This window comes from Eutrigla gurnardus (assembly GCF_963514095.1).
Source record: "Eutrigla gurnardus genome assembly, chromosome: 9".
NCBI lineage: Eukaryota > Metazoa > Chordata > Actinopteri > Perciformes > Triglidae > Eutrigla > Eutrigla gurnardus.
In genome coordinates this window covers 20,681,634-20,693,792 of record NC_139923.1, presented here as the reverse complement: position 1 = coordinate 20,693,792, position 12,159 = coordinate 20,681,634, and the positions used below count along the sequence as shown (strand labels likewise).

At 41.4% G+C, this 12,159-nt stretch overlaps 1 protein-coding gene across 1 annotated transcript in view; it reads left to right on the top strand.

Annotated features, from left to right (window-relative positions):
* shank3a (SH3 and multiple ankyrin repeat domains 3a) overlaps positions 1–12,159 on the top strand; it is a 135,576-nt gene that overhangs the window by 93,925 nt on the left and 29,492 nt on the right. The window contains 1 exon segment of the mRNA XM_084016673.1: positions 1,226–1,339. Within this exon segment, the coding sequence (XP_083872799.1) occupies positions 1,226–1,339 (114 nt within the window).

The following is a 12,159-nucleotide window of genomic DNA, read 5'->3' as shown; positions in this document are numbered from 1 at the left end:
AAAGTTGTCTTAAGCTACGATCAGAGAGGGGGATCAGTCCATGTATCCTCTGTGTGCTGAGTGTCATGTTTTTTACAGCAGGAAATCGATAAACACCCCTCTCACATGGCACTTAAACAAGTGTATGTTTGCCTGGCAGAGGCCAGCTATCGGAGGGTTAGCTGCAAACCATGCATTTACATTAATACCATACATTTAATGTTTCTAACAGGACTGGTTTCTACATGTGTGTCTCTGAACAGCATGTGGCTGGACTTGAATTTTAAAGGGAAGCAAGATGTGAGTACTGTGCAGCAGCAAGTCCCCGAGAAGATAATGTATTTGTTTCGAGACACAGCAAGGAGTCTTGTGAATGGGTGATATTTGAACTTTTACTATCATGTCACTGACGATGAAGTTCAGTTGGCTGCTTCTCATAGAGTAGAATATAGTTTGGAGGAAGTAGACTACATCATTTAGCAGGCTGTCTGCCGACTGCAACATCATACTGCCGTATCCTAGCAACCAGTTTAGAAGAAGGGCTCGCTCAGGCAAAGCTTCAGTTCCAGCTGGTGATCTCAGAGGAGTGTGTGTGTGTGTGTGTGTGTGTGTGTGTGAGTGTGTGTGTGTGTGTGTGCGGGCACGCCTGTGTGTGTCTCTTAGCTTGCTGGGATAATGGATGACTGTTGTAGAAATGAGCGTGCTGGCTCAGTCCTGCAGGGAAGATCAATATCAACTATACATTCATCTCTAATTACCACAGCGGAACTTAGAAGGAATCTCTCCTTCCTCTTTTTTCTTTCTTTTTTAAGCTCCTCTTGTTTTTCCATCTCCACCACTATTTCTCTCTGCTTTTAAATCACTCTGTCTTTGTCTGTATTTTTCAAATTTTCATTAGCGTGAAAGAGAATAAAGGTTGTTGCCCAAGCACCTTCATACGGCACATTAGTTACAGTCCAGTATTGTCACATTACAGTTTCTCCTGTTTTGTATTGGCTTTTTGTGTGTGTGTATTCATGAAACAAAAATCTTTCGTCCCCCTTTCCTCTCACTCTATGCACACTCCCTCGTTATTTATGAACCCAGGGCAGGGAAACCTAAATCCCTCACTCTGCCATATGGGCCTTTGTCTGGTTTGTCTATCCAAAGCTCTACAGGCTCCGCCACCTGGCAATGATGACATCTAGACATGTTTTATGACAATATTGGACTGATGTTGACCTTCCTGATTCTTTTCTCTTTTCAGTGCTGAGTATAGGCGAAGGAGGTTTCTGGGAAGGCACAGTCAAGGGGAGGACAGGCTGGTTTCCAGCAGACTATGTGGAAGAAGTTCAGATGAGGCAGTATGACCCAAGGCTAGGTAAGTCGTGCACATGCATACTGTACACTCACGATGTCACACTGCAACAACTTTCTGTCTTGCTGTGGTGTGTTGTACTGGTGTTTGCTCATTAGCTCTGTCCGTGGTGCTGAAAAGCAAAGTAAGTCCTAGAGCCTTTACTGTGGTGTCAGAACATCTGATAATGCATTTGGGATAATATAAAGAAGAAATATTTCATAGTGGAACATTATGTTCATGTCTCAAGAGATGTTATTGTTCATAAATTGTAATATTAGAAAATATAAATAGGTGTGCACTTTAAATTAAATGAGAAACCTCTCATCCTGACTGAAAACCATCCTCTGGACCCTCTTCAAAAATGTGAACAACGACAAGGGTCTGCCATTCTGCAGTCACTGCCCCCGACCTCCAAATGACATTGAGTAGGCATGTCAGTAAACAGAGTCCGGCAATTTTATCTGATTATTACAATTAAATCCCAGCAAATTCCAATTGATTTTAATGAAAATGTCTATGTCTATGTCCAATTCTGCATACGTAGCAATTGTCCAGACTACTGCTGCAATTCTGCAAAGCAAAACATGACGCATATTGGTCTTAACTTGTTTACAATTGAATACAATATGTACTTCCCATTATTAAACATACAGTAGACCTGCCATGTTACTTTTTCAATCGCAGTTTTTCCCTGTTATTACATCCAGTATGACAATGTATGCTCAAGTGGAAGACAACATCCCTTTAAAACAGTCGTCACAGTAGTTTCTCTCCTCCTTCATTAGTTGACATCTGTCTCCCGCGCTGACTGCCAAAAGTCGTGAGTTTTCCACCAAAGGTTGTCAAGCTTTTAGGGGCACTTGATAAGTGCTTAATTATACGCAGGTGCAATGAAAAGGTAGAAGTTTAGCCTGCGTTCAAAACGAGTAGACAGGCAATTGCAAGATTAAGCAACATTTTCTACCAGTACATTGCCACATCATGTAAACGTATATTTTCCTAATTTAAAAATGTTCCAATTTTAGTTTCCTAGTACTTGCAGAAATCAAAATGCTCAAATTGAGTGTGATTCAAATATTGTGGTCGACCATGATACAGCATTAGAAGGGAATCTCTCTCTCTCTCTCTCTCTCTCTCTCTCTCTCTCTCTCTCTCTCTCTCTCTCTCTCTCTCTCTCTCTCTCTCTCTCAGTCTCTCTCTCTCTCTCTCTCTCTCTCTCTCTCTCTCGCTCTCTCTAAAAATGATTACATTTTTTATATGTGTATCATATCACTTACCTACACCACACACATTTACTTAAATTACACATTCTAAATAAATGCTGACCATGATAAAGCTATCATCCACCCTACTGTGACAGATTTCAATGGATCCCTCTGTAAACAACTGCAAGTATAGATTAATGTTGCCACATCCTGTTTAGTCATTTTATAAGCAGATGGCACATTTTGTTTGCTGTGCTCTCAGGGGCAACAGCATGTGCAGAATCATGAAACACATCTGGTCAACGTGTGAAGAAAGTTTAGCGAAAATCCTGCAGCAAGTGCATGCGTTGGAAACGAGCCAAGGACGAGCCTGTCGTAAACTATTCCTTGTGTGTTTATCATGCATCTTCAGGGACCTATTTCTGGAGCAAGAGGGGCATTTTCTCTTTTCAAAGGGTTGTTGAGGGATTGGGGTTACCTCAAATATGTGTGAAGCGATGAGAAAGGCCGGAATCTCTAAATACCCCATTTAAATGCATTGTGAGAAAAAAGATAGGGGAAGGTGGGGAAGAAAGGGCCAGATAGCGAATGAGACGGATGGTGGAGCATACTCTAAAGGACAGCAAAGTGGAGATGGCAGAGCGGGTCTTTTCAGAGAGGGAAAGAGCGGGGAGAGGAGGGAGGGAGGGAGATGGGTCTGATATTGAGCCCTGCTCACTCATAAATCCTGAAAAAATTTGAACCCTCTTATACCTTTATGGGTTCCAAAGGTCTTCTGCCTCCCCTGTCATCCCTCACTGACTCCATGTAATGTTGTTTCTCTTTGATATCAAACAGGGATGCTGTTTAATATCAAGGTGTTAACCATCAGCATACATTTATCAATGAAAAGGATGATGGTTGACCGTCACTACCACCAAGCACATTGCTGCAAATTTCTTTGCAATAGACTTTGCACTTGTTCTGATGACTTATCTTGGATTTAGGACTAAAACATGAATGAATCCAATCAGATTAAGTGACCCTATCATATAAAACCACCCTTTGCCCTTAGCTCTTGGGTTGTAGTAGATTTCAGCAAGACGTCATAGTAGGATGTTGGACAGATATACAACCTTTTTATATGTACAGTTTTGTTCATCTTATTCTAAATTTGGACACCTTTTGGCACTTTTTCTTTTACTGCAGACAAATGTCTGTTTCATATCAGTCGACCCCTAGTTTGGTCTTAGTTTACATTCCCAAAGAATGTCGTTGAGGTCTAATTTATTCATTTCGCTCTCAACGATTAGAAGAGCTACTTGTAGATTAGTTGTTGAAGGGGGTGAGATAATTATTGTGTTTAATGATAAAACAATTAATGATAAAACAATTAAAGTATATTATACAGGACAATATATTTAAGATAGAATTTAATAACATGCTAATTTCTGAGTTTACTGAGGCATATCAAAGCAAATCTCATCATCCACCCTAGACTCAGAATGACACACACCAGGACCCACTAAAACACACGGAGTTGTTTATCTGAAGGCAGCCACTGAGGCGTCACTGACATGGCAATATGTCTCAGCCTAGTGAAGCAGGAAAGACAACCCTGTCTACAATTAAGTAACCTAAATAGTAATGCTCTTCCTCTCTCTCTCTCTCTCTGTGTCACTGTACATCACCCATGAGTCACGACTCTGAAAGTGCTATCCCTCTTTATCTGTCTCTGTCTCCATCTCTTTTCACTCCTCTCTGCCAGGTTTGAAAATGCAATGATGGAGACGAAGGGAAAAATGAAATGGAATGATGGCAAAAGCTGTTTTAGTTTGGGAGAGATAGAGCATGTGGGTAAGGACAGCTAGAAAAGAAAAGAAAATAGAGAGACAGGGAACGAGAGAGAAAGCACACTGGTGACCAATGCGAAAGAGGCACAGTTTAAACCTGCCCACGCTGCTCTCCTCTCTCTCAGAATGGGCAGGGCTACATGCAGCCAACAGTTCATCCTCAACCTGTGCTCGAGGGGACGGAGGGAGGAAAGACGAAGGCCAAGTAAAGTCAAAGTGGGGGGAAAAATAGGAAAGAGGAGGGCATGAGCAACTGACGAGGAAAATGAGGGCCAAAAGCAAAGACTATTGATTGAATTCATTAAGCGTGCAATGAGTGATGCAGTGTTGAAAAGCTGTGGGCAAAGGGCTGATCTGTGTTTTTGTTGCAGAGGTGTGCTGTATTCATGTTATTATAAATCATTGTACTGTCTAAGGTTAAAAAAGTAAGAATAATCAGGGTCCAGCATATTTTTTTGAAAAGCGGTTATTTGTCGAATATCCCTGAATACCTTCACTCATTCTGCACACACCCCACTCCCTCTGACACACACACACACAGAGCACACATGCTGCTGGCCTGTATGTGGGGGTTAATGGTAGCTGTTTACCCGTGGTAATGGAGGGGATAATGATGTGAGTATGAACGGCTCTTCCCTTTCTAATGATGCTACCAAAAATTGCCGGGGGCAACCCATTTTCAGCAGCGATTTTTCAAGATCTGTTGGCTACAATCTGTTGGGATCTTGCTGCCCTGCAGCCAAAAGACCCCACTCCCCCATTCTGCTATAAGTCAATAAGAAACGGCCATGCTACAGCCAAATACAGAGACAAGGTCTTCCAAATGGTAAATGCATTTTTACCAGCCACAGTTTCCATTATGTCAGCCTTAATTTTCCCTAGGTTACCATGCATCCTCAAATGTCCTCAAGGACCTCAACACACACACACACACACACCCGCTCACAGCATAATAATGCTCATTTAATCTGTGATGGGATGAGCAATGCTTGATTTTCTCAATGGTTTGATATTTTAACAAGCATGCAAACTTTTGCTTCTTTTCTCTTTGTGCTCATTCAGTGTATTCCCATGGTCTCCCCACACCGCGGCACAGTTGAATGACTCACAGCCGCATGAATCAGCCCAGTCAGATCCAGCCTGAGCTATTTTTAGCCTACCCATTAAGAAGTTTTGGAGTGTGTCTGCACTCCCCTAGAATGCTTAAACATCAGCGTTGCTGCGGCAGCCGAGACTGGCATGGCCAGTTGGAGGGTAGAGCGGAAGAGAGAGGTGACAGAGAGATGGTGCATTGGATTGGTGAGGGATCATACAGAGAGTCATCTGGTCGACACCGTGGTACTGCAAGCGCAACAATTTGGGTTCTGTTTGGGCATTTTGCAGCTTGGTTCTTCCCCACTCGTGTCCGAGGTTCAAGGTCAATAGTTATTGCTGTTACAATGATGGATTCCAGTAATTATCTAAGACTCTTCAATGATTAATTTGACACTATTTCACAATGAGTTGTGATATCATTCTTTTCAGCATCTTTATGGACATTGTCACCTTTCACGGTGCAATTGCAAATACTATTTAAGCCTGCTGTACATTTCTGAAATATCAGACTCGGTCTCAACTTTTCTGACACAAAAACGTGTTTCATTTCAAAACGGCATTCTGAATTAGGTTTAGGAAAGAAAACGACTTGTTCAGGTTAAGTAAAATATTATGGTTTGGGTAAAGATAAGAATGCTACTTTTGGTTTTACACAGGATACAAACAACACATATTTTACCCCTCCAACTAACCCGGCCTCATTATTACATAGGCTTGCAAAGACTTCGATTAAATGTATTTGTGATACATCAAAAACCCACGTAATCCAAGACACAAGATGTTTTCTTGAAATCAATGAAATCTGTAATGGTGGGCGATGCATTTTTCATTTGGTGGTTGTGGTCCATCAACAATTTTATGAATGAAGCAGTCGTTTTGATATAACTCTCACCTATGAAAATGGAAAGCTATTTTTATATATTTTGGACTCAAGCAAAAATGCAGTGCATCCATAGAAGCATACATGCAACACCTTCATGTGAGATGGATTCATTTTGATTGTCACCGGGATAATTTAATCTATGTGTATGTCTGCTGACAGAGCATTTACCTACTTGACAGGAACAACTGCAACTTCAACCTTTTCTCTCTCTTTCATCACCCTTCTTCTTTCCAGTATCCTTTTCTGTTCTTTCAGTCTTCTCCCATTTTTGTCATGTGGTCAGCAGTATAATCTTCAACCCTTCACACCTACAATGTCACCCTAACACGATGAAAATGAATGTTTTCATGTTTCGACTGAGCCAGTCACACCAAAGAACTGTTGGTGACACCGGCGTCTTTTTTATCATACCGTTTCTGTGTTGCTGCTTCTTGTGGAGGAGATCACAGTTACTTCTCCCCTTTTATTTTATACTTTCTTAGAAACCATGCATGTTTAAAGGTAAAGCTTTGAAGAATTGCTCAATGGCACCTCAACAGAAGCTGTTCAGTTGCATGCTTTATAAGGCAAGATCTGCCCATCAGGTTTCACATAATTATTAGAATTATAACTTTTCAATATTATGGGATTTTAAAACTATTTTACTTTCAAGAGCATCACCATCTTTTTTTTTTGTATTTCAGTACAGATGAATCCTTTTTTCTTGCTTAGAAAATAAAACAATCTCATTTGAGTCAAAAATACAAAAAAAACTTTGATCCTCTAGTGTCCTCATTCCTCCTCAAGCTCCTCGTGCTCTCACGGTCACCTTGTCCATCTTTAGCTGGGATTCATTATAGCAGCAATTCTACATCATGCTGTTGTGCTATTGTTCAGATTTATTCAGTCTATAGTTTTAGTGTTCTCAAAGGTTAAACTGAGCAAGCTAATAAAAAGAAACAAAAAATAATAAAGCATTTAACGTTCAATGACAAACTACTCTCAGTTAAGTCCTCTCACGGCGCTATAAATTTGTCTGTACAGGCCCAGATTGCAAATCTGATAGTGAGTTCAGTCAGGAACTCTCTAGTGGCGACTTGTAAAATGCAGAGTGAGTATGCAAATGCTGACGCCACAGAGCAGTGCATGTGCACATGCATACAAATGGACAGGCCTTTTTTTTTTCTGTACATGCATATGCACACGCACACACTTCAGTTATTGTCTATATTATGTGTGGAGTCAGCACATAGATTAGCATAGCCAACTAATCCATCTTATTAGACAGAGAGAGAGAGAGAGAGAGAGAGGAGAGAGAGAGAGAGAGAGGATAAACCACAGGTTGGAAGACATCTCTTTGGTATTTAAGTTTAGCTGAGTCAGGGTTATAGACTGGCAGTTCAAGAGTCCTGCCGTTTACCCCTGTAAAAGAATCCACATCAAAATGTCCTACAGTGACATTTTCAAGGTGTGTGTGGGTGTGTGTGTGTGTGTGTGTGTGTGTGTGTGTGTGTGTGTGTGTGTGTGTGTTGTGTTGTGTTTGTTGTTCACAGCAGAGTGATGGCCACTATCTGTACTTTTCATCAGAAGTCAGTGGAGTGTGTTGAGCCATCTCTCTCTCTCTGGAGGACAGATCCATATCAAATCATAATAGATGGCGATGCTATTTGAACGATGAATCAAAGCTGAAGCAGGTCTCACAGTGGAGCAGAGACATATCACACTTGACAAGGGCTGCATTGGATGACAGCAGATCACCTGCACACACACATACACACACGCGCGCGCGCACACACACAGATAAACAAGCATGTACACACAACATGTACACACAAGGGCAGGTTACTGCATTTCTCACTGAAAGTCAAGTCTATTTCACAGTGTCATGACCGTTCTTACCACACTCACCTGCCGTAGACATTCTAAGGAGTAATCTGACACAGTTGGTTGAACCATTTTGTTTACATAAACTGTTTCAAGGCCATGACTTGGCATCTTCTGTGTTTCACTGTTGTGGGTGTCAAGTCTAGTAAATGTGGCAACACAGAGAGAGAGAAAGAGAGCAATACCTGGCAGAGCTGTAAAGCATCTCTCTGACTGGGCATGACTAATCGTACGCCTACCTTTACACCAAGGCACCCCATTTTTTTTTTTTTTTTTTTCTCTCCGTGTTTTACTCTCCCTCCATCACATTCTCAGCACCAGCCTAGTTCTCCTGTAGAACTGGAAGATGGAAATTCCCAAATCTCTTTTTGGATTTGAATAATTTCGCTCAGACTGTTTCCTTCAGTTCAGTACAATACAGGGACGATATAAGCAGTGGATAGAAAGAGAAGCTTTGCACGCAGCATGCTGTAGTAGGTGCTAGTTACTGCAAGTTGAATGTAACGTCAAGTGTATATCTCATGAGCCTGATGCAATTCTTGATGTTAATTATATACTTTTATGTGCATAGCCCTGTACCACATTTTCTTTCTGCTGATACGAGAGGTCCTTAAAGTTTAATAACTACATTATGGTTGTTTCTGTTGCTTTTGATGTCCTGAAGTGTACAGGAGAGGTTACAGGAAATGACAGGAGAGGGGGGAGGGATGGTATGAAGCAGAACCATCACAATGCTCACTTTCGCCATCTTAGCGCTGAATAAGAAAGTAAATCAGTGTTTCTCAAATGGGGGTACTTTGGAGGGTACATGAAATTGTTTTAATGTTAATTAAAAATGATCAGTCATGCCTAATCAATCACTCCTAAACTAATTATACTATAATATATGCAATAAAAGTGTAAAAATAAACCACATTTTGCACCGATATAACTGTTTTCAATGTAAACTGGCAAATTGTTTATTTCTACTAAACTGTAGGTGTTGCGTTGGGTAGGGTTTACTTAGCAAAAACATATTTCAAAGGAGATACATTTTTCAGAAAAGTTTGAGAGCCACTGCTGTCTGTTATACGGCCGAGCTGACGGCAACGCTTTCAGTCACCAGTGAGAGTTTCAGTGCTACTGATTTAAGCGGTGAAATTGATGAGTCGGTACACTCGGTTCAGCTTGAAGATTCAGTGTTAAAGATATATTTGTTCCCATACCGAACACTCCCGAGTCTCCTGCTTCCCTCCTCATTCCTAGAATATTTGTGTGTCAGTGCTCGGCTGAGTGCATCTGTGCTTGTCTGACCTTGACTCAAAGGCGTGTCGTGATGAGCCGTCAAAGTGTCTTTGAAGAGCTTGTACTGTAGTTGCTTCTTGTTGTCTGAATTTGACTGAATTATTCAAGGCTTCCACTTTGACAGAGCGGAGGTATTTATAGCCGCTGGTCTATGCCTCCGACACTTACGCGGTAACAACGAGCTCTCTTAAGGCTCTTCAACAAACCAACCAGTTCTGAGCGAGGGAGGAGGAAAGCGAGTCACAACAGAGGTGTGAAATATATGCTGTTGTTTGCTGGAGGCTGAAATAAATGGGATAGGCCAGAGGACACTGACACACAGTGATCTTAATGAAATCTTATTTCAAAACGAAGGAGTCGGGGAGACCTTTGTTGAGGAATTCGGAAAAGCCTTCTGCACAAAATGGCCATATCAGGAATGCTTTTAATCGTCTCAAGGTGAGGATGAGGGGGAGACCCGGCCCGGCTCTTCTAAGTGATTTGAGCTGGGAGTTGGACCAGTGGCAGGAGGGGCGACCTCCTTATCAAAGTCCTAGAGAGGAAGTTGTGAAGATAGCGTGGGAAGAAATGGAGTGTTGTCCAGTCATGGTGTCTGATGTGCCTGTGCTGTGCAGCAGGATAGACGGGGTGGTGACCGTCGTGCATCCGAACTCTGCTTGTCATGAGCTGTACTGGGGTAAGTCATTCCCTCTCCACGGCTTTCTGCACTGTTCTGATGGCATCATTACTATAGAGGGCAGACAAATGGATCACTTGTGGTCATACTGCTTGAATTGTTGAAATGGTATGTTGTAGGAGAACCTAAAAATCAGTCAGTAAATATGAGAAACTTGCAATATGAATCAGCACGAGGGAAAATGTAGTAAAGCGAGAAGAGTAGTGTCTGTCTGCATGTGTAGAAACATTTCCATTGTTAGAAGAGGAGGGTGTGCACTACTACAAATGTAAGTGACTTTGACGAAGAGCTGCAAACACACTTCCAAAAAAAGTGGAAGAAAATTGTAACGTTCTTACTGGTTTGTCCCTTTTTTGTACATATATGAAATACATGTAATTACTTACTCTAACTGAAATTAGAAAGGGCAGATCGAACAGTTGCAGAGACAAAACATTGTTCCGCCCTCGGTCTTGACAGCTTTGATGAACTCTTTTCTTTTAATGCAGACAGTATTAGAGCTCATCTCCTATTCTATTTTGTTAAAGCCTGTCTTGCAATGCCATTGTCTTAGTCTGTACTTTGATCGAAGCGTCTTGTCGAGTTTATATCCAGAAACCATCTCTGCCTTCCCTCCCTCCCTCTCTCTCTCTCTTCTCAGCTTAGTCTTGGTGTTTGTACAGCAAGGTTGACCAGAGAAAATCAGCTGAAAAGCGGGATGAGACTGGCCTTTCCAGAAACATGTCAGTTAAAAAAACAACAGCTTATGTTTACCTTTTATTGTCCTCTTGGGATTGTGGGAATAATTATTGTCCTACTTCAGTGGCCCATGATTTTTCCCTTAAACGTGTGATCCTTAAGATTCAGTCCTTGTTGATTTGGCTACACCCATTGTTACCGTGGAAACAATACATATGCTCCTTGAGCAACTACTCGAAGAAGTAGTCAGTCCAAAATAACTGCAGCTACAGTCTGATATCATGAGTAGTTTTACTCCCTTGAAGTGGTCAGTATCATGAAGTTAACAAATCACTGGACACAGCATCCCTAATTCAACATGGAGCACCGTTCTGGTGCCGTTAGCAGTGACGTTGTACCGTTTAGACGAGGTGTGATGAGAGTGAACAGTAAATAGTGTGAGACACGTTGCTGGATCATTTCCTGTGAGTTCAACTCTTATTCAGAGCTGGGATGGCAGACTCGGCCACTAACAATGAAAATTACTATAAGAGAGTTAATAACTGAATTTAAAAACATTGATTGCTTTCATTTATTTTATTTTAAGGATTATAACCTGGACTTTAGAGATGACATATCAGAAACTATTGTATGGGAAGGAATTGTTAATGGAACTGTCATATGGGTTATGGATTATGTTCCACTAACATGCTTTGTTTTGTTTTGTATCCTATCTTTTGTTTTGACACCTTCCACCTCACATTCTGCTCATCATGTCCATGTATGCAGACAAATGGCTGATGAAAAGATCTAGTAGTGCATCTCACCCGTTTCAAAAGTGCGTGCTCGTACAGTTTAAATTTTGTCACCTTTGATGTTGAATATTATCCTGCAGCTCTAAACCATGTGGTTTATTTGAATTCCCTATATGTACAGAACGGATAGAGATTAAATAGATAGAGGGCCAGCTTTTAGTCGTTCTTTTGTGATTTTCTGCGTGTGGCCTCTCTATCACGCCGTCCTATTGTGAGCATGACTAATTTCACCGAGGAATGAAAAACTAATTCACCTTTCTTTTAAAGTCTTATTCAAGAATCGATTCGTCGGGGAACAGAAAAATCAAGAATAGACGCAGGAAAAGAAAATGAAGACATCGCTTTGTCCTTTGTGGGAAGTGGGTTAGACTTGTATCCACCTGCACGGTCCAGCAACTCTCTGTTGGATCTGTGGAATGACAGGCGCATTGTGTGACAGCTCAAAGGAGAATGAAAGAGAGTGTGCTTCCGTCTTTATTGTTATTTTTGCAGGAAGCATCTCCTCACGGGTTGTGTGTCTCTTGGGAAGTT